The sequence below is a fragment of the Taudactylus pleione genome, unplaced genomic scaffold, assembly GCF_031769625.1.
Source record: "Taudactylus pleione unplaced genomic scaffold, aTauple2 ptg000117l, whole genome shotgun sequence".
Classification (NCBI taxonomy): domain Eukaryota; kingdom Metazoa; phylum Chordata; class Amphibia; order Anura; family Myobatrachidae; genus Taudactylus; species Taudactylus pleione.
The window spans coordinates 19,295,723-19,322,500 of NW_028284519.1; the positions used below are offsets into that span (position 1 = coordinate 19,295,723).

The 26,778-nt window shown below is 43.1% G+C and overlaps 1 protein-coding gene across 4 annotated transcripts; it reads left to right on the forward strand.

The window, feature by feature from the left end:
* The first annotated feature begins 903 nt into the window (after positions 1-903).
* On the forward strand, positions 904-14,018 carry PLGRKT (plasminogen receptor with a C-terminal lysine). Of its 4 annotated transcripts, none has more exons than XM_088471970.1 (5): positions 904-983; positions 3,054-3,136; positions 8,698-8,828; positions 11,933-12,042; positions 13,615-14,018. In XM_088471970.1, the coding sequence occupies exons 2-5, from the start codon at positions 3,056-3,058 to the stop codon at positions 13,734-13,736; spliced, it is 444 nt and encodes a 147-aa protein (XP_088328096.1). In that variant the 5' UTR covers positions 904-983; positions 3,054-3,055; the 3' UTR covers positions 13,737-14,018. The 4 variants fall into 4 exon arrangements, with proteins under 4 accessions (XP_088328096.1, XP_088328093.1, XP_088328094.1 ...); XM_088471967.1 differs by lacking the exon at positions 904-983 and adding an exon at positions 996-1,098; XM_088471968.1 differs by lacking the exon at positions 904-983 and adding an exon at positions 1,018-1,113.
* The last annotated feature ends 12,760 nt before the right edge of the window (positions 14,019-26,778 follow it).

A 26,778-nucleotide genomic window follows, 5' to 3' on the forward strand; every position in this document is an offset into this window, starting at 1 on the left:
AGTAGGGCCGGCACTAGGTTTTGCTGTGCCCAGCGCTGCCCCTTCCCTCCTCCGCTCCATCCCCCTGAGTGTATATACTGAATTTAGTGCCGGGTGGGAGGGAGGGATTTCCTGCGCCCGCCGGATACAATGTCGCTCCGGGCGTGGAGCCGCCACTGGCAACAAGAGTTGGCAACAAGAGCAATACTTGCATCGTGTTTCTCACCTTGACTTTATGCCATTACCCCACTTTGAGATGCTAAATGAAAATTCCCTTAAAAAAAGAAAAATCAATGCATTCTAATGCGATTGTGGCCAGGTTAATGGCCATATGGACTTGAGTGCATTGGGAGGGTCGCTTTTTAAAAAGCAAGTTTTGTGTCGAATTGGTTAAGTCCATAGATCACATCCAACACTTGTATTCCCATGAATGGGAGGGTAGGGGCCCCAGTGCCTTGCTTTGCCCAGGGCCTACACTGCTGTTAAGACAGCCCTGGCTTTGGCACTGGGCATGGCTAGGTATTGATGTGACATACACAGGACCCCACAAAGTGGTCAAGACTCAGGCCCGAATCCCCAAAAATAGAATGTTAGGTGGTATAGGTATGAATGAGTAAACATTCTCTGTAATAACAAGTAGGTGCTATATTAATAAAGACAAATAAACCAATAAGTATAGATAATCCATTTACTCGTAGGTAGGTGGGAGCACGTGATGTGAAATACAGATGAGATTGAACTTGAGCTGGTTAATGGTTTACAAGTTACTGTTCTGCAGTACCAGTAACCAGCCAGTAGATGTCTCACTCAGCTGGTACTAGTATTGACATGAACCAGAGCCACTTATACTGTTCCAGCGCCCTCATCACAGCAACACATAGACACACCCTTCCTGTACACCCGACTACACCTCCCGGTAACCCCTTCCCTGCTGCCATGTGCTGCGGTTCTGCTGTCTGTATGGTGCAGCTCTATAGGCCCGGCAGCACAGTAACAGTTAACAAGTTAGTGTCATTGAGAACTCCTAGATCTGACCCCGGGCCCTCTCCTCCCCCCTGCAGCAGCAGCAGGCAGCGAGTCATATAGGAAGCGGGCATAGAAGTCTGCACTAGACACACGGTAACGACAAGCTCAGTATGTGCTGCAAAGCAGGGGTTAATGAGGGCCCTATAGTGTATGCCCGTATATGGTGATAGGTAGATGTTACCAGTGTATTCACATCATCTAATAACGTGCAAATATCTATAGAAGATGATGGTACTGTAAACAATCCCCACCACATACACATTGTGTCTGTATATAGATATATATAGATAGATCACTGCCACAATTATTAATACATATAGTCACCTTAGTTCCTTGAGGTGTTTGTAACCATGATTAATATGTGTTTTCTGATAATGTCATTCATAAAAATTGTTACATTTCTATACACATGGAAACTTTATATTAAATATTATTTTTGTGTAAAATATTGGCATTACTTGTGCAATGGTGTGCAGGTAATTGCATGGGGCAGGTTGCTGATCTGTAAGCAATGGATCATTATGGGAACTAGCTGTGTAGTTTGTTACATGTGTAACTTGATCCATAGGGATACATTAACTCCAAATCATGCAATTTGTCTCATGCAATGAATCCCAAACAACTAATATCTGCTAGTGTAGTCCTAGCTTAAAATGTCAGTGTTCCAATTGTTACCACTTATGTTTTTGATCCTCCAATTAATAAGAGAGATGATGGGATCCGTCGGTATTTTTTTTTTATAGTCCAAGATTATTTTTGTGACTTTGCTTTTCAGTTTTCTTACTTGTACACAGTTATTGTATTGTGCAGATTATTACGTATTGCTGGTTAAGGGGTCTATGTACTAATAATCGCAAATCAGCTGTGGATATATTCATTTTTAATGAAAATATCCCCGCTATGTACAAAGGGGAACTCGCAGGTGCAGTGGTTGCGGTAACTACTGTCCCTGCGAGTTATAGCCCTGGCAAATAGGAGAAGTCTCTCGAAGCTGACACTGTGCATGCACACAGCGTCTGCTTCCAGAGGCGGCTGGGGGCTGCAAGAGAGAGAGAACAAAAGATCTCTCACCTGCATCTGGGGCCTCCATGGGCTTACAGCAGTTTACGCCATCTGAAGATGGTGTAAACTACCGGGGCCAAACTCCAAAAATCTTGGTTCGTAGTCCCCATTGATAATAATAGGGACTACGATCTGCAGTGCTAAATAGCACTTCGCCGGAGATTTCTGTGAAATCTCCTGCATTGAGCTTTTAGTACATAACTACAATACATAAAATGATACATAGGCTAATAAATCACATCAGCTAGTCGCAAACCAATATTAAATATTTTGTGCATTATTTATTTTTTTTAATAAATTTCACACTTTTAATTTTAGAATAATTATTAGTAAAGAGTTACTTTTCACTTTGTCGTTTTTGCCCTATTTATATCTTTCGAAGTGCCAGGATAGCCCCTGCGGTAAAGAGCTGTCCTGGCGAGGAGATTACAAACATCTTTCACATTCGCAAAAGATGTTTGAATGCCCCATGCATGCACCGATCAGGGTCCATGACATCAGCCCGACGCTGATCGGCGAAGCCGGCCGGGAGGGAGAACATGGAGCTGGCCGGGGCAGCAGAGTATAGCAGGAAGAGGTGCCTCATCCCTGCTTTACTTAATTTATGCAGGTGAGAGGGCACATAATGCCAGAATAGGTGAGAGAAGATTCGCTTCTCTCATCTATGTAAATACCATTCCTGCACAGCCCCCATTATATCCATTATGTCCTACAGCCACCATATATCCAATGGGAGCTATAGGAATGTGTAAGGAGAAATGAGACATTCCATGTAACTAAATGCTGGAGAAAGCCATATTTGTGTTTCTTAAATAGAACCCTTATTTTCCCACTGGGAATAAGTGTAACCTCTCTTTCGTTTCCCAACCATCTATCTACTATTACTACGGTTACTACTAGCACATCCTTTTGTACATATATTGTACAGATAATAATGTGTTTGTGTGTCTTATTACTCATTACTTTTATGTGTTTGTCTATTGAAGACATGGGGTCCTTATTCTCTAGCGCTATGGATGAAAACATGAAAAGACAGCAGGAATTCATGGTGATGAACTCACAGCTTCAGGTGATTTATTCTGCTCCGTGTAAGAAATAAATAGAACAACCACGTACAGAAGAATTAATCGCTTTCTTGTGTATTTAAACCAGAATTTCTACTGGTTCCTTCACTTTAATGAACACTGTTTGAAATTCTTACACGCATAAAGGTACATTACAGCTATACAAACACATGCTTTATTCTTTCCAACTCACACTATACCCTATGTGGACAACACTTTGGCATCCTCAAAACAATAGACGCCTCAAATCCAAGATTCAGTTTGGGTGTCACTGAGTTATCGCTACCAGAGTTTAGAGTAAGGAGCACAATGTATCATTGAGGCCTCTCCTGTTCTTTAATCAGCAAATTAGGGTGTAGGATCGGATTGATATTTGGCAAAGAGATCTGTGGGTATATTTACTAACCAGCGGGGTTTCAAAGATGCTGGATTTAAAACGGCAATAGCAATAAATGCAGAACAGGCCCGATTAAGCATTTATGCTGTTTTAAATTCATTAGTCCTACCCACCGAAATTCGTCGGCTTTAAAAACCCGCTGTTTAGTATATATACCCCCTGGAGTCTCACACTGGCAGTATATTTGTTAGTGGAATTAAAAATATAGCACAGATCAATAAGGGTTTAACTGCCAGTCTTTGAAATAAGCCAGCAAACTCTGTGTATTCCCACAATGATAATGGAGTAGGATTATGTTGGAGAAGGGCCCATAGATTTGCAGGACATAAGACAAAAATGGATAAAGAGCTAAGAAAACCCCACTGTGTGTGGAACAGGAGATCTCATTGGTTTCCAGCCAGAGATGCTAATTAATTTAATTGATGTTGTTTGTAAGCTGACAGAAGGTTATATATAGTGAATATATGTCTCAAAGAGGTAATGGTATGTCTTGCAGAAGGCATGCCCCTCAGTACTGCCTTGCTGGCCTGTCTGGCCTCACTGCTCCAGTGTAGAAACATAGAATTTGTCAGCAGATTAGAACCATACAGCCCATCCATTTTAATTTCTAAAAATGTTTAACCCTATTAAATCCTTTTAGTTTTTTCAGGTCTACGACAACCTTCCATCTATCCCAACTCCAAGCATGCTTAAATTCCCCAACTTTATTAGACCTTACCATCTCTATTGGACAGCTACTCCCCCTGTCTTCTACCCTTCTTGTGAAGTCATTCTTCCCCAAATCCTCCTTAACCTGCTAATGTCCAGATTTAGTGCTTCGTATAAATCCCTGCTTTTGTAGCATGCTTTCTTCCTGTGCCTTCTATTGTATCCCTCCTTATCTGTTCCAGGCAATACATATTGCCGTGTATAGGAAAGGTTCCTGGACTGCACACCCTGAATATATATAATGGGAGGTGCTACCTGATGAGACTAATTGTAGGCACAGAAACAGACAGATCTCAGGTGCACAACTCCAAATGACTGATAATATATAAATGCAATAAAATTTTGCAGTCAATAGAGGTTTTTAGCATAATCATGGCCAAGGTAATGGGCCTACCCACCATATCCAGGTAACCTCTGTAGGGTAGGTGCCTAACATACTACGATTCAAATCCAGAGTGCAGGACAGCCCTAAATCAGCGCAGCCTAGCCACCCCATGGCATTGCAATAGTGAGAAAAGTGAAGTATAAAAAGTAAGAGCAGCTATGGCTGCATTGAAAGGTGAAAATACATATATAATGAAACAAAGTATTAAAATTGTGCAGAAAAAAAAGAATGTGTTATAATTAGGGGTGTGCACCGGCCACTTTTCGTGTTTTGGATCTGGATCTTTCTTCGTGTTTTGGATCTGGATTGGTTTTGCCAAAACCACCCTTCTGTGTTCTGGGTTTTGTGTTTTGGATCTGTATTTTTTTTGAAAAAAAGCATAAAAACAGCTTAAATCACAGAATTTGTGGGTTTTTCTGCTCCTATGCAATTATTAACCTCAATAACCTTCATTTCCACTCATTTCCAGTCTATTCTGAACACCTCACACCTCACAATATTGTTTTTATGGCCAAAAGATTGCACCAAGGTAGCTGGATGACTATGCTAAGTGACACGAGTGGGCGGCACAAACACGTGGCCCATCTAGGAGTAACACTGCAGTGGCAGACAGGATGGCAGTTTGAAAAACTAGGCCCCAAACAGTACATACTGCAAAGAAAAAAAAGAAGCGCAAGATGGAATTGTCCTTGGGCCCTCCCACCCACCCTTATGTTGTATAAATAGGACATGCACACTTTAACAAACCAATCATTTCAGCGCCAGGGCTGCCACATGACTGTGGCTGAAATGATTGGTTCGTTTGGGCCCCCACAAAACAAGCTGGCAATTAATGTGTCCCTGCACAAACTGGCTCTACGGAGGCAAGATGTCGTCCTCATCCACCGATTCCTTGGATAAAACAGGAAAAAGGGATTTAGGTGTCCCTGGACTGCTTACGGTCTTAGCCAAAGTTTCTGAACTTGACAGTAACTTTTTATGAACGCGCTGCAGATGCCGTAAAAAGGAGGATGTTCCTAGGTGGTTAACGTCCCTACCCCTACTTATTTCACCTTTACATATGGTACATATGGCAAGACAGTTATTGTCCGGATTTGGATAGAAATATTGCCAGACCAAAGAGGTGGAATGTTTGGTCTTCTGCCCAGGCATGACCGTGATGGGCTTTTTCATCCCACGGACAACAACTATCTCCCCCGGAGCCTGATTTAAACAAACCACATCACCATCAGAATCCTCCTTGCCAACTTCCTCCTCAGTGCCAGCTACACCAGTATCCTCATCCTGTTGTACTTCAACAGTGACATCTTCAATTTGCATATCAGCAAGTGGACTGTGGGTGCTCCTTTCAGCACTTGCAGGGGGCGTGCAAATGGTGGAAAGAGCCACCTCTTCCCGTCCAGTGCTGGGAAGTCAGGCATCGCAACCGCCACCACGCTTGGACTCTCCTTGGGGATTTGTGATATCTTCTTAGAACGCACAGTTCTTCGCTGTGCTTTTGCCAGCTTAACTCGTTTGATTTTTTTAGCGGGAGGAGGGCTTCCATCGTCATGTGAAGCTGAACCACTACTCATGAACATAGGGAAAGACCTTAGCCGTTCCTTGCCACTCCGTGTCGTAAATGGCATATTGACAAGTTTACATTTCTCTTCAGATGATTTAAATGTTTTTTTCAAGGTCATTTTCCTGAACTTTGTCATTTGGGATTGTATGTGCCCTCTATTATGACATTGGGCATCGGCCTTGGCAGACAACGTTGATGGCATGTTATCGTCTATGTCATGACTAGTGGCAGCAGCTTCAGCACTAGGAGGAAGTGGTTCTTGATCTTTCCCTATTTTATTTTTATCGGAGAAAGTTTGGTCCTCCATTTATGTTATATTGATATATACGTGCGGCTAAGGCGCACACAAACACAGAAAATAATTTTTTATTTTTGTTGGAGACTAGTGCACTTTGTGGGTTACACCACCCTTTAAGAAATGAGCCAGCCGGCCCTTTACTTATGGGACACAGGCGCACGCTTGGCGCTGCTCATTTGTTGATGCACGTGCAGCCACAGTGCACACAATTCACAAACACAGAAATTTTTTTTTATTTTGTTTGGAGTGCCCTTTGGGGGTTACAGCACCCTTTTATTTATGGGACACAGGCGCACGCTTGGCACTACTTTGTTGATGCACGTGCGGCTACTGCGCACACAATTCACAAACACAAAAAAATATATATTTTTATTTTGTTTGGAGTGCCCTTTGGGGGTTACAGCACCCTTTAATGGACAAGCCAGCCGGTCTTTTACTTATGGGACACAGGCGCACGCTTGGCGCTGCTTCTTTGTTGATGCACGTGCAGCCACAGTGCACACAATTCACAAACACAGAAATTTTTTTTTTTTTTTGCACTTGGTGGTAGCACCCCCTGGACAACACTACAGCACCCCTTTAGGACTGGGACACTGCACAGGACTTTGGAGTGGACACAGCCCCTATGGAGAACTGACTGCACAACACAGTCCAGCCAGCCCCTATGGACTTTGAAGGAGTGGACACAGACCCTATGGACAACAGCAGCACAGCGCAGCACAGCACAACACTACACTGCACTGCACTACACTACACTACACAGCCCAGCCAGCCCTAACTCCCACCCTCCCTCTTCACTGTCCACAGCCGAGTGAGAAAATGGCGCCGACGCGGGTACTTTTTATAGTATCCAAAACCCGCGAGACCCGGAAGGCGGGATGATGACGTTTTGCCTCGATTTCAGATCTGAGTCAGGCAGGAATCCGGATCGGCCTCGGATCGGGGGAGCTCGGGGGGGTTCGGATTTCAGAAATCCGAACCCGCTCACCCCTAGTTATAATGCAATGCCCTGGAGCAGACCAACCTAAGCAATCCAGGGGACCCACGCCCCAAAATCAACCCAAAATTGCACTACAGTATACAAATTGTAGGACTTAACTAAAATTGTGCCTATTAATAGTGTGCATATACTATACCAGACTCCATGCTTTTAAACCAATAAGAGAGGGGTGCTAATCCAGACTGAAGGTGCCTCCTTTCCTTCAGATGTGCAATAAAGCACATTAAATCGAGTATATAGGAAAGGTTCCTGGACTGCACACCCTAAATATATATAATGGGAGGTGCTACCTGATGAGACTAATTCTAGGCACAGAAACAGACAGATCTCAGGTGCACAACTCCAAATTACTGATAATATATAAATGCAATAAAATTTTGCAATCAATAGAGGTTTTTAGCATAATCATGGCCAAGGTTATGGGCCCACCCACCATATCCAGGTAACCTCTTTAGGGTAGGTCCCTAACATACTAGGGTTCAAATCCAGAGCGCAGGACACCCCTAAATCAGCGCAGCCTAGCCACCCCAGGGCACTATACATGATTTGCTATGATGATTATGCTAAACGCCTCTATTGATTGGAAAATTTTATTGCTTTTATATATTATCAGTAATTTGGAGTTGTGCACCTGAGATCTGTCTGGTACTGTGAATACATATTGACGTCCTGTTCATCATTAAATGTGCTCTGCCCAATCTTAAATATATGTATATTTCTGGATATGACATCCAAAACTGATTGCAGTATTCTGAGGAATGTATTACCAGTTAACTATACAGTGGCATAGTGTTCATTCTAGCACCCTGCACCTGTCGCAAGCAGTGCAGTTCCTCTTTCCTGACTGTTGTGTCACTCTCTGGTGCTTCTAGCACACTGTGGTCTGTATCAGCAGTTTGTTGTATCAGCTGAGTGTGCTAGAAGCACCAGAGCATAGAGCGACACCCCGATGCAGGAAAGAGGAACTGCACGGGTTGTGACATGTGCAGGGTGCTAGAATGAACACTAGTGGCATCTCCAAATCTCTCTTTCTACTAATTCCTCTTCCTATGCCTAAATCCATAACATTTACAACATTTAATTATGCACAGGTCACGTAGTTTTTAGGGAAACAGATTGCAAAGTAGTGGCTGAGCAAATTATGGTATAATAAGGTCTTTCTTAAGGTAGGAAAATGGTATTCTATTTCCTGTAACCGAGTTTGCCTTCTGCAGTTGGAGAGGCAGATCCAGATGCAGAATCAGATGCGGGAAAAGCAGATGGCCATGCAGATTGCCTGGACGCGGGAGTTCCTTAAATATTATGGGACTTTTTTCAGTTTGGCAGCACTTGGACTGACAGCAGGGTTTGTAACTTTTTGAAAAAAAAAATATTTTATATGAATGAGAACATAAAGCAATGCTTTATCCATATATATCCTGGTGTGCTTAGTTATATATTTCTGCATTGCAATTTATGCTAATATTTATTTTATTTTACTTTTTTTTTTTTTTATAGTATTTGTTGATCCATCATTATAAATATAGATTTTGTGGGAAACATTGTGGAATAATGGTCATCTTAATAATGGAAAATGTGATGAATTTAATGGATTTAGATTTGAGCATGTAATTCCCCTATTCCACCACTAGATGTCTCTAGTATATCTTATGCTGGGTACACACTGGCAGATATATTGGCAATATATTGTGTGCCCGTCGGCCAGTGTGTACCAGTGATATGTATGTCTCTGAACGACGTCGTTCACAGATATATCTGTCCATCATGCTGTGTGTACAGGCGGTCTGCCGACTTGCAGCAGAGGCCGCAGGGAGGGGGGCGTGACGCCCCCTGGCCAGCGGGACACGTGGCCAAATGACAGATGATGGTTGTTCAGTGTGTATGAACAACCATCATCTGCAGATATGTCTGTCAGGTGTGTACCCAGCTTTAGTGTACGTAGGGGGGTTCAAATTCTAGCGATGTGCAGCTGAACTTCACCAGTTAAAATGAGTGAAGATGTTCGTCCCTGAGTCCGACCATTCCGGAGGCACTCCACATAGTATCACTAGTAACTGGTTTCCCCCCACAGTGAGGACAGATTGATAATATAAGGTTTGATTTCAGTGAAAATAGTGGACAATGTAAAAATACTGTAGTTTAATGAACCGTTTGCAATATTAGATAATAGATAAAAAAAATACTGTATGAATAATATGCCAAAACTGGTCGTTAGTATCGGAGCCAGATAAAGACTCTGTGGTGACTTAGGCTGCATACTGGTTTGGGACCCCTTCCCACCCCATTTGTGAAAAACACCTAAAATAAAAATTGTTTAGGGTATAGAGCCCAAAAAGCCCATTGCAGGTGCCTAGATTGCCTAGTTCACTGGTTCACAAACTTTTTTGAATCACAGCGCCTTAGAATATCAGCATTATTCTCATGGCACCCCCTAGGCCAAAAGTTTCTTATTGAGAAATCCTGCAAAAAGTCATTAAATGAAATAATTGTGCTTCTATGTCATACTTAGGGCCGGTTATGTGATGGTGGCCAGGGTTGCCATTCTGTTTGCGTGCACGGTATATGATTGGCAGCCACCAGCACTGGTCACATGGACCATGATAAATTTGATTTGGTCCTGGACCACCAACCCGTGGCACCCCTGCAAGTGCCCTGGGAAATCCCATGGTGCCATGGCACCCAGTTTGGGAACGTCTGGTCTAATTGATGGCCTAGTTATTGGTAGGCTGGCAGCATGTAGAGGGATAGGAGGCTACAAGACAAGAGGACAGGAGAAAAACTTTTTCTGGTTTATTCTTGCACTTTCTCTGCACTTGAGCTTTTCACACAGTAATGCTGATAAGACAATCACTACTCACCATACAATACAGCTCTGTGGCTAATTGTGAAAAGAAAACTATCAGATGAAATAATCTATTTTTAATGGAATGAATTAAGATCTAAAGGACATCATCCACAATGTCCAATAACACCAAGTGATGATAGAACACTAGGATAAAGATATTTCTTAGTTTCTGAATAATGTTTTGGTATATAATAAGCCTGAATGTGGAATTTCCGATCACACTTTGTGTGTGTGTGTAATATATATAATCAGTGATTGCCATTGACTTAAAAAAAAAATGTTTCGATTGACAATTCTACGGGTTTATTTGTATATAACAGAAACATCTCCAGGCGGTATGCATTCCCATGAAATAATAACAATGATCACATGGCGCTGTTAATAGTGTTCATTGGTCACTTGTAAGAATGCACCAACATTACACACAAGTGTTCAGTGAAGACTGGATGGATCATGGATGCAGGGCAATGGCGCATGCTGCAGTCAAGATCCATCCAGTGTTCATGTTACATACCTGGGTGCATTCCTCATAGATTTCTGTGAACTCCTATGTGCAGTGCCAGTAGAGCTGCATTCACCAAGTAGTGAACACAGATGACACGGGATGTACTATGGGCCTTATTCAGTAAGGATTGCTTTATGCACGCAGTTTCATGCTAATGATTGCTGTCGCAGCCTAACATAAGGACGCCCACTTCACCTTACACACATCCGTAATAAGTCTGCGAAACAGTCGGTAACATTGAGTACCATCGGTGCCTCACGCACACTTGCACAAGGTCTGACCTTACTCAGGAATTGCTAACCTCATCGCATGCAGTGAGAGCCCAATCTGCGTATGACACTGCAATGGCTAATTTATGCACGCCTATGTAACGGCGTTCAAACGCACTGGCACAACTGACCACCCCCCCGTCACCACCCCCAAATGGTCACTCTCTGTCAATCACTCTGCGATGGGTCTGCATAGTCACTGTGATCGCAGTGGAGCCTTTGCCCATGCGTAGAACGTAACAATCGGCCGATTGCTTGCGTAATCGCAGTTGAGATCGGTAATGAATCAGGCCCTATGTCCGCATGAAAGTGCCATGTGTGCATGTCCTTATGTTACCCAGCAGTTTTCCTCTGATCACACGACCTTGCGTTGTGACTTCTATAGGAGGGTCAATCACAAGCTGCAATCTATCTATTGATTGCTTTTACCTACTCAATCGCCATTAAAAGTTGTCCCGCTTCATTAATATCCCCGAAATACCTGCAGTTATCAAGCTACAGTCATGCAGGCCTGCTCAGTGTATCCTATTATTGTCTTTATATAGATGTCCTGGGCACACATGTGAAAGTATAATATTGTTAAACTCATTGACTCTATTAAGGAGAAGCCTTGGTTTTCTTTACAGGTAGAAATTGTTATTACTGGCACTTTACTATAGTTGTATTATTAGTTTGTTGTGTAGAATTGTTTTGTAAAACACTGATGTTGCACTTGTTTGTTTTGAGGATGTTGTTTCTGTTGTTGTGCTTTTTTTGTATTTACACTTTAGGATGTTGTAGAGCAGAACTGTATCATGTGACTAACTTCTGATATCTGCATTTTTATGCAGGGCCATTAAACAGAAGAAGCCAGCATTATTTGCTCCAATTATACCATTGGGATTTGTTTTTGCATACCAGTATGACATGGGCTATGGTACCCTAATTCATAGAATGAAAGGTACAGATGTTTCTTTGTGGAAGTTTGTTTTTAAAGATATTTTGTACTTTTTAAATTTTTTTGTACATGTACTTAACTATTGACCTCCTTCTCTTTGTGATTTGGTATAATACTGAGGTCAATCCTTATTCAACATATCTCCCAGAGTGGGGTGGAGGGGGGGTACATAAAATGCGTGTTTGTGTTTTAGAAGATAACACTTTTTCCTTAAAATTATATAAAATGTGAATGAACGTAATTGGTCAAAGGGGTAAAACTGCAGTCATAGACATGCAGGTTGAGTCTCCCATTTCCAAATATTCCGAAATACGGACTAATTTTGGCATGACTGAGATAATGAAACATTTGATTTTTGATGGTTCAATGTACACAAACTTTGTCTAAGTCACTAATAATTACAAAATATTGTATAAAATTACCTGCAGGCTGTGTGTATAAGGTGTATATAACACATAAATGCATTCTGTGTGTGTATATTGGGGTCCCATTCCCAAGATATTACATTATGATATGTAAATGTGCCAAAATACGGAATATTTCGATATCCAAAATACCCCTGGCCCCAAGCATTTTGGATATGGGAAACTCAACCTGTATAAGTGATGATAATCTAACTTTTTCTGCACAGTGTTTTAGACTAAATTTTTATCCCTTTGCAAAAATCATTGTGAGGTGTCGTACTATCTACATAGAGAATGAGGGGATAAATGGCTTGAAGCAATTACACCTGCCTCAGTAATAGTCATATTGCACCATTGCCTTCCATATTGCCATGTTTCCATAGTATGTACACCTTCATTTATTTAATTTTTATCTCATTATTTATTTAGATTTTTTTTTTTTAAATCTTGTCCCCATTATCCACTGCAGTTAGAGAGTAGGCATATTGCTCCTGCAGATTATATCTGACCATTTCTCTTCAGTGTCGCATTGAAAATGACCTGCTATTGGCTCGCTAATTAGTAGGCTTATACCTGCTTGGCAGTAAACCGCTAATGCTGCAAGCACTTGTGGTATGAGTAGGTCTGTTTATGCTTAATAAAGGCGATCTCTCACAAGTAAAGAAGGCCACGCATTATAACCCCAGTACGCTCTAAAGCGCTGCTATGACATAAGTACTGCTATAACATAGGTTTCAACAAATAATGTTATTTATTAATCCATTTTGTTTTACTAGACCTTTTATGATAACATAAATTCATTTTCATATTAAATTGGCAATTTTGAGGAACTGCCACTTTTCAATAAAACCAACTTGAAACTAAGTCATTATTATATTGCTTCTTAAATATAGAGTTGTACAGATATGTCAAGTTGCATCTTTGTCACTTGGGCGGCAAATCGTACCACCTCGAACAGGTTAACGCACTGTGTTTGCACCCGCGACCCCATAGGATTGCATGGTGCGAATGCAGCGTGCGGCATGGCGAACGCAGCCGCAGCTAATCGCATGGCGTGATGCACGCGCCTTTTTGCAGCGCGAGTGGCAAGGATGCAAGAGGACACATCTGTATATGCTACTAGGCAATGTGTTAATATTGTATCTTATATTTTTTTATTTGTTCATATTAGGTAGTGCTGAAGATATTCTTGAAAAAGAAAATCACTTTCTACAGCTGCCACAAGGTTTACCGACTTTTGAGGAAATCGAAAAAGCCAGAAAAGCTCAAAGAAAGTTCTTTGTGGATAAATAGAACAAGCACCTCGTGTCACGACCACGGAGAGAAGAGGAACTGACTAAACAGCCGAGCTGACACTTGATTTTCCGTCCTGCGCTCCAGGCACAATGTACTCAGTGCCTGTAGTTGTACTCCTTCCTGTAATACTGCAGATAACGATACACTGGTACCATGGGAGGAATAAAAAGCACCAAACATTTGAATTTTTGGAACTAATTAAAATGTGTGGGGAAAAGTCTGTAAGTCAAATTGATGATAAATTTTTATCTAAAAGTAATATTAAATATGAAATTCTGACCTGTTGTCTCCGATGGGTTAATGCCATGTGTATTTGCATTTTCTATCTGTTTTTTAATTAAAGCTGCAGTCCCATGAAAAAATGGTGCCTGTTATTATGGTGCGGTGTAAGAAAATACACAATGATTATTATTTTCCTTTAAGCTGCTATTAATGAGTTACAGATTGATACAAGTACATGTCAGTCCTGCGATCTATGATTTAGTCAGTAGAGAGGCTTTGGATTGCCCCTATTCTCCGCATGCTTGGTCACAGCACAATCCTCCTTCCTCTGCGGTCATGTAGATGGAGGGCTCTGATTCGGGTAAGGCGACTCTCCTCAGGAACGAGCTTGAGTGCTGAAATGCAGGTGACTTGCAACGGTATCAGTCTCCCTCATAGATATTTTCCATATTAAGAAGAGGCCTATAAGAAGACATCCTTTAAGGAATGCACTTCATGTTAAATGGGTACAAAACTTGGTGTTTAAAGACAAACAAAAAAGTAAATGGGATTGCAGCTTTACACAAGTGTAACATGTAATGTGTGATAACCTGCATTGTCTTTCATATTTACATTGAGCAAAGTGCACTTACAACTGCAAATGGAAGGCGCATCCCTTTAAAAGTGTATGACGGGACCTGATCTCCATCACCTTTGATATAATACAGAAATCAAGCCCTTCGTGCAGCACTGACTGTCCCTAAATATGCACCACCTCCACCTAGTTATCTCATATCAGTGATATTGGTCTTCAAGAGGTGGAGGTGTTAAATATGGTTCTAATATGCCTTAATACTTAACTGGCTAATTTTATTTCCAAAAACTGCTCAGAAATGTTAATTTTTTTATGATTGAATTAGGTCAGGGACATCTATTTAAAACTTATACAACACGATTAAAAAAAAAAAAAAATATATATATTTTTTGAAACACCGATTTTTATTATATTGGGCATCGATATATAAGATTATCGATGGTCGGAACACTGGGGGAGGGTGCAGGGGGTTGCAGAAGGGCTGTGAGGTGCCTCTGCCATTGGGGTCTCCTGGAAGATTAAAGCTGCCCACTGTGCGTTTCTGACTAGTTGCATTGTTTGCGACCAGGTTAGGTAACACACAGATAATCTGTCCAGCTAATGCAATCAGAACAAGATAAATGGTACACCATTACTGACCTTAACATGTTCACTTGTAAACGTCACGGAGGTTGTGCACTTTCAGTAATTATCAGTAACTGATCCTTATATACCATCAAACTGGCAACTAGATGGTGATATGTGGGTGTGTTCCTCATTGAAACGCTGTCACTAAACACTGCCCGCTAATCACCCCTGTAAACATCGAATGCAATCCAATTATATATATATATATATATATATATATATATATATATATAAATCCGCCGTGTGCAGCACGGACAGCAACTAGACTGGCTGGGAGTAACTCAACAAGGTGCTGGTAGGTTGGCACAGGTACTGCAGTGCATTCCACAGCTGCTGGAGGGTGCGTTGTGGAGTATCCATAGAGCGAACACAACGATCGAGGTGGTTCCACTGATGCTCAATTCGGTTCAAGTCTGGGGAATTAGGCAGCCAGGGAAGTACTTGGAAGTCCTGGGAAGACAATCAGCATATATGGTTGTACGTGCTCTGCTAGGATGGATTCATAAGCAAATCTGTTGAGGGTGCCTTCCACATAGATGAATGGACCCAGAGAATGCCATGAAAACAGTCCCCAGCCCATAACGCTGCCACCACCAGCTTGTGTTCTTCCAGCAATGGTTGCAGGGTGTTTGCTCTCTGATGTTTCTCGTCTGACACACCAGCGTCCATCCATTCGATGAAGCAGAAAAAGTGACTAATTAGAGAAGACAACCCTTCGCCTATCAGCGGTGGTCCAATTCTGATACAGGCATGAAAATTGAAGCCTTTTCCGCTGATGCACCTTCGTTAGCAGCTTCAGAGGCCCATGCGCAGCAGGGTTCTTGAACTGTTGTTTTAGACACACGTCTGGTGGCCCCCAGGTTCATTTTGATGGTGAGCTGCTCCACTGTAGCGTGTCAGTCGGCCCTCACGCACCTTCGTAGCCGACGTTCACCTATCACATCAATGGCACGTGGTGTTCCACAGTTTCCATGTTGGTTATTCGCAATGGTGCCATTTATCCAGTCACGATACACCTTCACCACAGCAGCACGCAAACAGGTCACAAACTGCGCTGCTTCAGAATACTGCCACCCTTTGCCCAAAAGCCAATAATCATCCCTTTTTGCAACTCTGATAAATAGCCCCTTTTACGCATGACAGCAATGAGTGATATGTGTGCAGACAGCCTATTGCACACCTTATATAACCAGCAAGCCAGCACACGGCACGTGGCATACTTCATGGGCCACGCGCTGCCGACGTCAAATGTAGGAGGTGGTCATAATAATGTGTGACTCGACTGTGTGTGTGTGTGTGTATATATATATATATATATATATATATATATATATATATATATATATATATATATATATATAGTATATTATATTATAGTGCATCCGGAAAGTATTCACAGTGTGTCTCTTTTTCCACATTTTGTTATGTTACAGCCTTATTTCAAAATGGAATTAATTTCATTTTTGTCCTCAAAATTCTACATACAACACCCCATAATGACAACGTGTAAAAAGTTTTTTTGAGATTTTTGCAAATTTAATTTAAAAACAACACTAAGAAATCACATGTATATAAGTATTCACTAGTCAGGGAGGTGACCAAGAACCCAATGGTCACTCTGTCAGAGCTACAGCATTTCTCTGTGGAGAGAGGAGAACCTTCCAGAAGGACAACCATCTCTGCAGCAATCCATCAATCAGGCCTGTATGGTAGAGTGGCCAGATGAAAGCCACTCCTTAGTAAAAAGCACATGGCAGCCCACCTGGAGTCTGCCAAAATGCACCTGAAGGACTCTCAGACCATGAGAAACAAAATTCTCTGGTCTGATGAGTTAAAGATTGAACTCTTTGTTTAGCGGTTTGGGACTTAATCAATAGATGGTTTAAGCTTGCTCCAAGCCCTTCCCCATTGATATCGCTATTTCATAACCCCGCTTTTCCTCCAGGTTTATGTAAATCTTCCTGTATTGCTTGGTCATTGGGTGATATTTATTATTTAAATGATATCACCATAGACTCTAATTTAAGAAAAAGCAGCAATTCTAACTAAAGATTTTTGTCGTTTTTTACAAATGAGATTTTTTCATTCCAAAATTAGCCCGACTCTGACTAGCAGATCCTTAACTTCTTTTGAGTCTCTATGCTGGAACCGACCCTCTACCAGGGGTCTCATTTCTACTATTTACTCTTTGTTAAGTGAGGAAGTAGGTCCTAGTCGGGACTCTCATGAATTAGCGTCGGAGCGAGATTTGGGACATTCCATAGATGTTGAGGATTGGAGGGAAATTTGGGATAATGCCGCCTCCAGCTCTATTTGCGTTAAAATTAAGGAAAATATTTATAAATTGCTATTTAAATGGTATTATGTACCTTCCCGACTAAAAGGAATGTTCTCAGATGTCTCGGATAGGTGCTGGAGGGGATGTCAGGGCGAAGGTACCTTTTTACATATCTGGTGGTCCTGTCCGAAGATAACTATAATATGGCAGGATGTTGTCGATCTCCATTTGTGTTTATTTGAGACAGCTATACCTTTCGATCCTCAGCATTTTCTTCTTCCCTTGCCACTAACCACCCTATCCCGACACCAGAATAAGTTGCTCCGGCATATCGTATCTGCTATGACTTGCCAAATAGCAGCTGATTGGAAAAATCCTGCCCCTTCCCCTATGCAGGCTATAATTTCACATGTTTGGTATGTTTACAAGATGGAATACATGACCGCTATATTGCATAATACCTCGAAGTCTTTGAATAAAACATGGCCCCCTGGTTGACGCACCAAAACATTCCATCTCCACTCAACCTTTAAAAGTTCTTTCTTTTTTATTATATTTAGTGTGAGGGATTTTTTTTTTCTTCACTAGAGTCCACCCTACGTCCTCTCCCTCCCCCTTTTTTGTTTTGTCTACTAATTTTTATTTTAAATTTTTTTTACTATTTCTTCTATTCTTTGACGGCTGGCCACACCGTTGCTGCTAGATATTTTCTAGTTTTCTGTAATTTTTTTTGTATTTAAAATTTAAAATTGAATCACTGTATATTGTTATGTGACTCGATACAGTTTTTTTCATTATAAGTATACTTTAAGCTGTTAATGCTTTGGAAATTTGTCTGTATCTTTATATTGTAATTCACTTAATAAAAAGATATTAAAAAAAACTGTGTTTTTGATACTAATTTGGTAACTACATCACTATGAATACATGCTTTAAAGCTAAGGGTGAATCATCCATGTTCAAATGTGGAACCCTGTAAACCTAATCAGCACCGTCTAAAATTGTATTGGTACTGTCCAAAATGTTTTTTATTGTAAAATAAATTGTATTATGTTTTTATAAGGGTGTCAACAGCTTTTTTTCCACAAAAACTACTAGGTTTTCTGTGTAAGCTCTTTTTCAATGGCTGCCGCCCTGCAGGACTTCCGGCATCTTCTTCCTGCTTCTATCTTCGGGAGCTCTTCACGGCTCCGCCCGGCCGTTGTACTACTGTCTGCCCTTTCGCGCCAGCTAAACCAAGCTGGTGCCAGGGGGCGGGGCGATGATAGGGGAGCCATGATTGGCTCGCCGCTGCCTTCCCCTGCTGGCTGCCAGACTGTGAGCCAATTGGCGCCAAATTCAAATGGGCGAGTGCTGATTGGCTGAGTCTGATTCCACCAGGATTCAGACTTGTTGCCATCACGCACGGGGATCACCGCTACCTCCACACTCGCTGCGTCGGAATGGGGGTCAGGATCACAACCGATCCAGGCCCACCACCTGGCCTGCTGCTGGACCCCGCCACACTTTCAGACGGGGCTGGGATCCCTCTGGATCCCACCCCACCGTGATGCCTGGGGCCCCCTCCGTTCCAAGGCACCCCCACCCTCCAAGCGTGGAAGGTGAGGATGCCTAGTAGCACTGGTACACTTGGCCCTGCTACATATGCACAGAGTATGAGAGACACATACATATGATTAAACTCTCGTACCTTTTCAGACTGATTTTTCAGGTTTTCACTAGGGAGTTGGGAGGGGGCGGAGCTAAATAACGCAATTTGTGCCATTTAGATCCGCACCCTGCACACGGACCCACAAATCTGTCCTTAAATCTCCCCATCCTGCCCACTTCACTGGGATGCGGGGGGTTACCCAGAAAATCTGGAGCCTCCCGCAGATCCCAGGAGAGTAGGCATGTATGCTGCAAAGTTAATAAACAATTTAAAATAATGTGATCTTTCCTGGATTAATCTGCCAGAGTTACAATTGTCTTATAAAGACCTTGTGTGAGTTACCTTAAAGGAGCCATAACTTTCCTGATAATGAACACTACCACCTACATATTACATGTTACATATCTACACCCCCATAGCTGGAGCCACGAGGCTGCTCCATGCTGCCATTATTCCTGAGGCTGCTATACATCTTAAATGCTTTTTTAGTTTACAATTTGTGTCATTTGAGGCAGGAGGTGAGGTCAGGATTATGGGATTCACCAGAGATGCCGACATCCTGGCTGCCCCTTCCAGGAGGGGGCAGCGAGTTTGGCAAAATCGGGGGGACGTGGCCTGGCATTTGTGGGTGGAGCGGGGGCGTGGCCAAACAATTGCGTCATTTTGGCCTTGCCCCGCTACACAATGCCGAGAATCTCGGCATTGTGAAGCAGGGGGCGGGGCTAAAATGACACAATTCGGCATGAATCGCGTCACCGCCCCCCCTGCTGTGGGGGATTCTCATATGATTGCAGGGGAGGGCAGGAGGGGTCGGCGGCTGCAGGGAGGCTTGCCTGCCTTTCCAGGGACTCGGCCAAATCGGGAAGGTAGGTAAGTATGGGATTCACAGAGATTTGCATCATCATGGCTCTGCTCACCCGCTTCACTGCAGAAGTAGATGAGATGTGGGAGTGTTGTATATTCTCTTGGGATCCACAAAATCTGTGAGTCTCCCAGACATTCCAGGAGAGAAGGCAAGTAGGACTTTGCATTCGCTGCATATAGCAGACAGTACAAATGCAGAGATCTAGGCACACTGCCACTGATAGATGGCATTCCTCCCAACATTTGAACTTGTCAAGGAGGGACAGGTTGAAAAAGGGGCATGGCTTATGCAAAAAGGGGTGTCGGCTATGGAAAATGGGGCGGAGCCTCGCGGCTTCCCCCATTTTCGTCACTTTGGGGGCATTCCCAGCACTCTCCGAGATGCTGGGCAGCGCCCAGGCAGTCCGTCCGTACACATGAGAACAGATGCTGTGTGCATGGCATCTGTTCTCCTCCTGCACACCGGTGTGCTCTCCCCAGCTTTCCCCCCCACTGCGGGACACTGCGGCCTGAGGGTGGGACAGCGGGACAGTCCCAGAAAAACGGGACTGTCCCGCTGGATGGACAGTCAGGGTCGGCGCTACAAGCTTAGGCAGCTACCTAGGGGCGCCTGCCACTAGAGAACGCTTCTAAGTCCACCTAATTACAGAGGGTGCAGGGGGTGCGGTTGCTATGTGGCCCGCCGGCCCATCTATCGCACCCCCTGCACCCTCCATTTGCCGGGCGCGCACTGAGATTGTGTTTCCAGCGGGCGCCCGGCTCCCTCTCTCCCCCCCGGGGCCAGCGGCAGCCGGAGGACAGAGCTCACTCCTGAGCTCCGGCTTCCGGGTCCCGCAGTGCACTATGGGAGTGACGTCACTCCCATAGTTCCGAGGAGTGGGCGCCATGGACGGACGGCAGCAGGCACTGGATCGGGGTCTAAGGTAAGTATTTTTTATTTTTTGTATGTGTGTGCGTGGGAGGTGGGGGGCTTACTACAGGGGGCACTACAGGGGCCTTACTCCTGGGGGCACTATTGGGAACACTACAACTTGGGGCACTACAGGGGCCCTTACTACTGGGGGCACTTCAAGGGGCATTACTACTGGGGCACTGCAAGGGCATTACTACTGGGGGCACTACAAGGGCATTATTACTGGGAGCACTGCAGGGAGCATTACTATTGGGGGCACTACAAGGGCATTATTGCTGGGAGCACTGCAGGGAGCATTACTATTGCGGGCACTACAAGGGCAGTACTACTGGGGGCACTGCAGGAGCCCTTACTACTGGGGGCACTGCAGGGGGAATCATCCCTTTAATTCGGGTCATGTGAATATTATTAGGGCGCTGTGTATGTGTCTGTGAGCTGGGCGGAGGGTTTGGGGGAAAACTGGGGCGGCATTGTGAACCTTTGCCTAGGGCGCCCTGAAACCTTGCACTGGCCCTGGGGACAGTTGGGAGGTATGAGATAGGGATGGAACATGGCAATACTGGGCCCCATGGCAAAGGGAGTATGGTCTAGGTATGGCCTCCCACAGTGCACATGCATCAGGCCTGTGTATGTACAGAAGAGTTCCCTGTTTTGCTTTTTAAATACCATAGCAAGGGCCTCTGGGCCCTGTAGTAGCCATACCTCCTGCTGATACCCTATATGACACCTGCAGTCAAAGCACCCATTATATGACAGGGACCCAGGAGACGCTAACTACAGACTCTATCAATAGTCCTAAACACAAGAAACCTGGTATGCATTTGAGAAAGTCTTTCACCACAATCACTGCCTCAAGTCACATATTATAATTTGTGAGGTGTTTCTGAGATATATTTCATAGATATGTAATTGTAAATGTTACTATTATTTGCCTTATATAATGCAGCAAGTGAGCTGTAGTGGCCCTTTAAGTCTGGTGGTCGCCATGGCAACGTCAGGTGGTTATTTTCAAACTGGCCGTGAGCTCTGATGCCTGGTGGTGACTGATGGTGACGCATCTGCCTGACTACTGAGGAGCTGCACTATTGGCTAATTATTTCCATTCATCCCTATATCTATCTTTTCTTACATTTTGTTATATTACATTTTTATTATATAACTAATCAGTAACATTTATATATAATATACTGTATATTGGGGTTGAGTGGGGTATCATGTATATATATATATATATATATATATATGTATATATATATAAAACTAAAGGTTTTTATACCTTTACCAGCTGAACAGCTTCTATCTATAATATATTTTTACTAATATAATACTTTAGTATTTAAGATATAAAAAAGTAAATTATACAGTGTAAATCAATTTAACATATTGAGATTTACACTGTATTTGTTGATTTTCTCTTTACTTCTTTATTTATTGTTACTTGTTACCTAAGCCTTTTTTTTATTAATTTCTTCTGTATGGAGTCGTTCTCTGCTAGGTGTGAGGGAGAACAGGAGCAGAGAATTGGACACTGGGTGAGTGCAATAAGTCAGTCTCTACGTATAGTAGGTTATAGGGTTATAGGAAAAGTAGTGGGGGGGTAACACGGAAAGCGGCTATATCACTAATTAGGGAAATATAGGGCTTGATTCAGACATTTACGCAATGGCCATAATTACGCAGATCAAGCACAGAGGATACACTCACAAAGTGAGTGAGAGGAAGTCAGCGTTTGGGGGAGGTAGCGGGGGTGGCTAGGCAAACGCAGGTGTGTCGGCACTGTGGGCATGCACAAATTATCAATTGCCATATCCTTCACAGCATGAGAGTTCCCTGTGTGTCAGGAAAGCCGCAGTGTATGAGGCAGGTCAGACGTGACTTACAAGCTGCTTGGTTGGCCAATCTGCATCATGTTACCAATGTTTATGCTGTGGTACGTTGTAAGATGGATATAAGAAGCAGCAGTGGGTGTCCCTATTCCCCTATGCTCAGCTAAGCTTTGGAAGGCATTAGCATATTATAGCAACTGTGATCTGTTAATGCTGCATACACACGGTACGATCTGTACCACCAACGACTTGAAAGATATCTTTCAGTGAAATCATCCTGCCACATCTCTGACAAGGCAAAGTTGACGATATCCTGCCAGTTGGCCAGCATGCATGGACGATCATAGATATTGTTATCGTTCATGTGGGAACGTTGGTCGTTCACTGCATAAAAGTGAACGATATGATCGATATATCGTTGAACAATATCGTTATCGTTCACAGATATTGTACTGTGTGTACTCACCTTAAGAGATTGTAGTTGCGATTGCATTAGCCTTATTTACACTGCGAGGACTTCAGTGTAAATAACAGGCAGGTGACGTGTACTATGACGTTGGCTGATAATTATGCATGCCTCCGAAATGGTGTTGCTACACTCAGGCACACCTGCGTTCGCACCTCCACTCCCCTGTTATTAGTGTCCTACCCCTGTTACCATCCACAAACGGCCTCTCCTGTCACTCATTACACTGGGGTGTTTTTGCTGGGCGAGCAAGTGAATCATGCACGTGCAGAACGAAGCGTGCGCATGTGCAGTCGCTTACCATCAGCCATGAATGAGCGAGCGGGCGCTTGCGAGCGGCTCTGAATGAGCTCCCATGTCCATAGTGTATAGATTTGGACCTAATCCTGTTAGAGATATATTTGTTAGAAAAAAAATGCCACGGATGCTTTATGTTTGTTTAGAGAGGCGGTTTCTGGCCAGACGATGATGGGTGGGTTTCTGGGTACCGGGACACCCCCCTCCCTCACCCTAAGTGTGCCACTGACATTTTAAAAATGGTCACACAGAGATAGAGGACACATGATATACACAGCCTGCTGCCCTCTCATTCTCCTAATTACTGTAACACATAAATGAGGCTGGAGCATGTAGGATTTGGGAGGAGAAGATAATATGAGAGAAGTAGATGTTATAAAGTGTTAGTAGGAGGATATTGAAGTTACATTATTACTCTCTTCCCCCTGTGCATAGTCAGCTCGACCTGTAGTCCTACAAACGTAGCTGTATCCCCATATTATAGCGTCAGTTCCCCCAGCAGTATGTGGCCTCATGTGCTAGGAGAACATGTCTGTGCATTTCCACAATACAATATGAATTGCAGGCTAATATTTATGGACAACAGAATACTTATCTAATCTATCATTTATAAGTAAGTATCATTATTACCATATATAAAAGAGAATAATTTATTAACGCAGGACGAGCACAGAGATGATGGCAGCAAAGAGGAAGAGAGTAGACGTCGGTGGAGAGGAAGACAGCCGGACGAGTGCTCAGATGATCCCAGCAAAGAGGAGAAGACCAGACGATGATGTAGAGGACCAAGGCCGACTCTTTCCCAGGCTAACACCGGAGAAGAAAGCGGCCTTTTATCTACTGCTGGGTACGGCTTATTGCTTTACCACCTATTAAGACCACAAACGATGTTTAATAAAGACCCTACTGTTAGAGTGACATTACTAATCACCGCTGTACAGATGTAGGAACCCCCCTCATACCTGCACAGCCCCACATCTCAGCCAGAGTGTCCAGCAATGGGGCTAGGGAAAGGTTTGTCCTGTTCCTGGCCCTGTGGTCTGTACAAATAGTGTTCCCATGTGAGTGTTGTGTCTACAGTACACAAGCATCAGGCCCTATAACTCATAGTGGCAGAGTCCATCCCAGCGCAATATGATTTCACCTTTAATATGATAAAATTCCCTTGTAAAGTTTTGCCTAATATGTCACATTACTACATTTATGGCATAAGGGATAATATTATCTGTGTAACTATGTAGAAAAGTCAGTGTCCATTTCATCTAATGAGATTCTGTCATTTTCTAGTAGTATATAAATAAAAGCAAATGTCTGATTGGCTTCTATGGATAACACCAACTCTTATTCCCAGTTACTTGCAGAAAAGCCTATATAAATACTGCCCAATATATCATATACCATGTCACCATTACTGCTTCTCATTGCAGAGGAAGGTTCCATCAAGAGGCTCCTGGCATCAGATCCATGCAAGGAAGTGTCAGACAAGGTATTTATGTTACTGTTACTTATATATTACTATTTCCTTATATACTTACTCAGTAGTGTGTAATAGGTGGGAAATAGGACAGCTGAGGTATGTACATACACACGCGTTTCTCCATTCTGACTGTATAACTGGTATTTCTATCCTAGTACCTGCTGGCCATGGTGATGGTGTATTTACAGAGATCCGGCCTGACTGTTAGAGAATACACCAGGATCAGATTTTACAGTGCTCTCTAAGTATTTTCCCTCTGTGATTAGTCAGATGCAGCTGGAGATATAGCCCTGAAAAACTTATTCAGGGGCCTATTTATCATCACTTAATTTTTACAAAAGCAGGTGAAACTTAACATTTTTGCCTGCAATTGGATCCCTCTTCGCATCCCCGGAACTCCTTCCCATAGGAAGGAGCGGGGATCTGAGAACAAGAGCCGTCTGAAGATGGCGCTTGTTCTCGGCAGCAAACTCTTTGCTGAATACCGGGGGGTCCTATTGGACCCCTAATGATGAATAGCCCGGTAATCTAAATATGCATTTCCGCATTGTTACCAGGCCATTTATCGTATGATGAATAGGCCCCCATGTGGGACTTTTGGAAATTAAACTAGGGGGTAGATTTACTAAAGTGCGGGTTTTCAGAAGTGGAGATGTTGTCCATAGCAACCAATCAGATTCTAGCTATTATTTTCTAGAAGGTACAAGATAAATGTTAAGTAGATTCTGATTGGTTACTATGGCAACATCTCGACTTCTAAAAACCCTCACCTTGGTAAATATACCCCCAGGTCTCTACCCTGTGATAAATACACCGTCTGCCTCTCCCACACCACAGTCTATTTACAGCTTTGCATGTAACAAGACATGCTAGGTCCTCTTTAATAATGATACATAGAACATGTTATGTAAAGTTGGTGACTATATGGCACAAACCTTACTCCTCATGGTCTGTTTCTGTAGGTACCTTGCAAACCAGATGGAGGAGGATGCCATGCTGTACGACAGATTGGAACGTCAGATCGCCCTCTATATACCACTCAGGATGTTCTGGAAGGAGAAGGATGCCCTGTGGCTCAGGATGCAGTATAGGACATTTGTGACCCAGGAAGAACTGGACGAGGTGTGTAACATGGTACAATGAGTATTGGAGATATGTGTGTACAGGTGCGGTGCATGGCAGAGTTATGTACACACCAGCTCCCTTATCAACAATGAGCAGTGTAACATTTCATGTATCTGAGGAAAAACATTTAATTCCAATGTAACAAAATGATGTTCTGGAACATTTGGGCAGAGCCGTAAGTAGATGTTTTGGTGCCCTGTGCTAGACAGATCATTGGCGCCGCCCCATAATTCGTTAAAGGGTATGGTCTTCAAGGGAGGGGTGTACCCCAGCACCCTCACGCGTCAGTATCCCCAGTTTCTGCACGCTAATGTCTGTGTCCCCAGTACCCTCACCTCCATGTCTCACACTGCTGGGTATATGAATTTGATTCCTGACTAGTCCCTTATCTGTGTAGAGTTTGCATGTTATTTAATTGTTTGCATGGATTTCCTCCAGGTAATCGTGTTACCGTCTACACTCCAATACTGGTAGTGTAATTGGCTGCCGACTGTAAGCTCCAATGGGACAGGGATGATGTGAATGACACATACTCTGTACAGCGCTGCGTAATTGGTGGTACTATATAGATAAATAAATGATTATAACTATTAAAAAAAAAAGTCAGTAAAACAATGAACCTCTACCCAACATTGAGGAGCGTTAAACAAAGCAAAGCTGTCCCTCTATAGATGGGGATCTCCCAAAGGGGCCCAATTATTAATGATCTGGTTTTAATT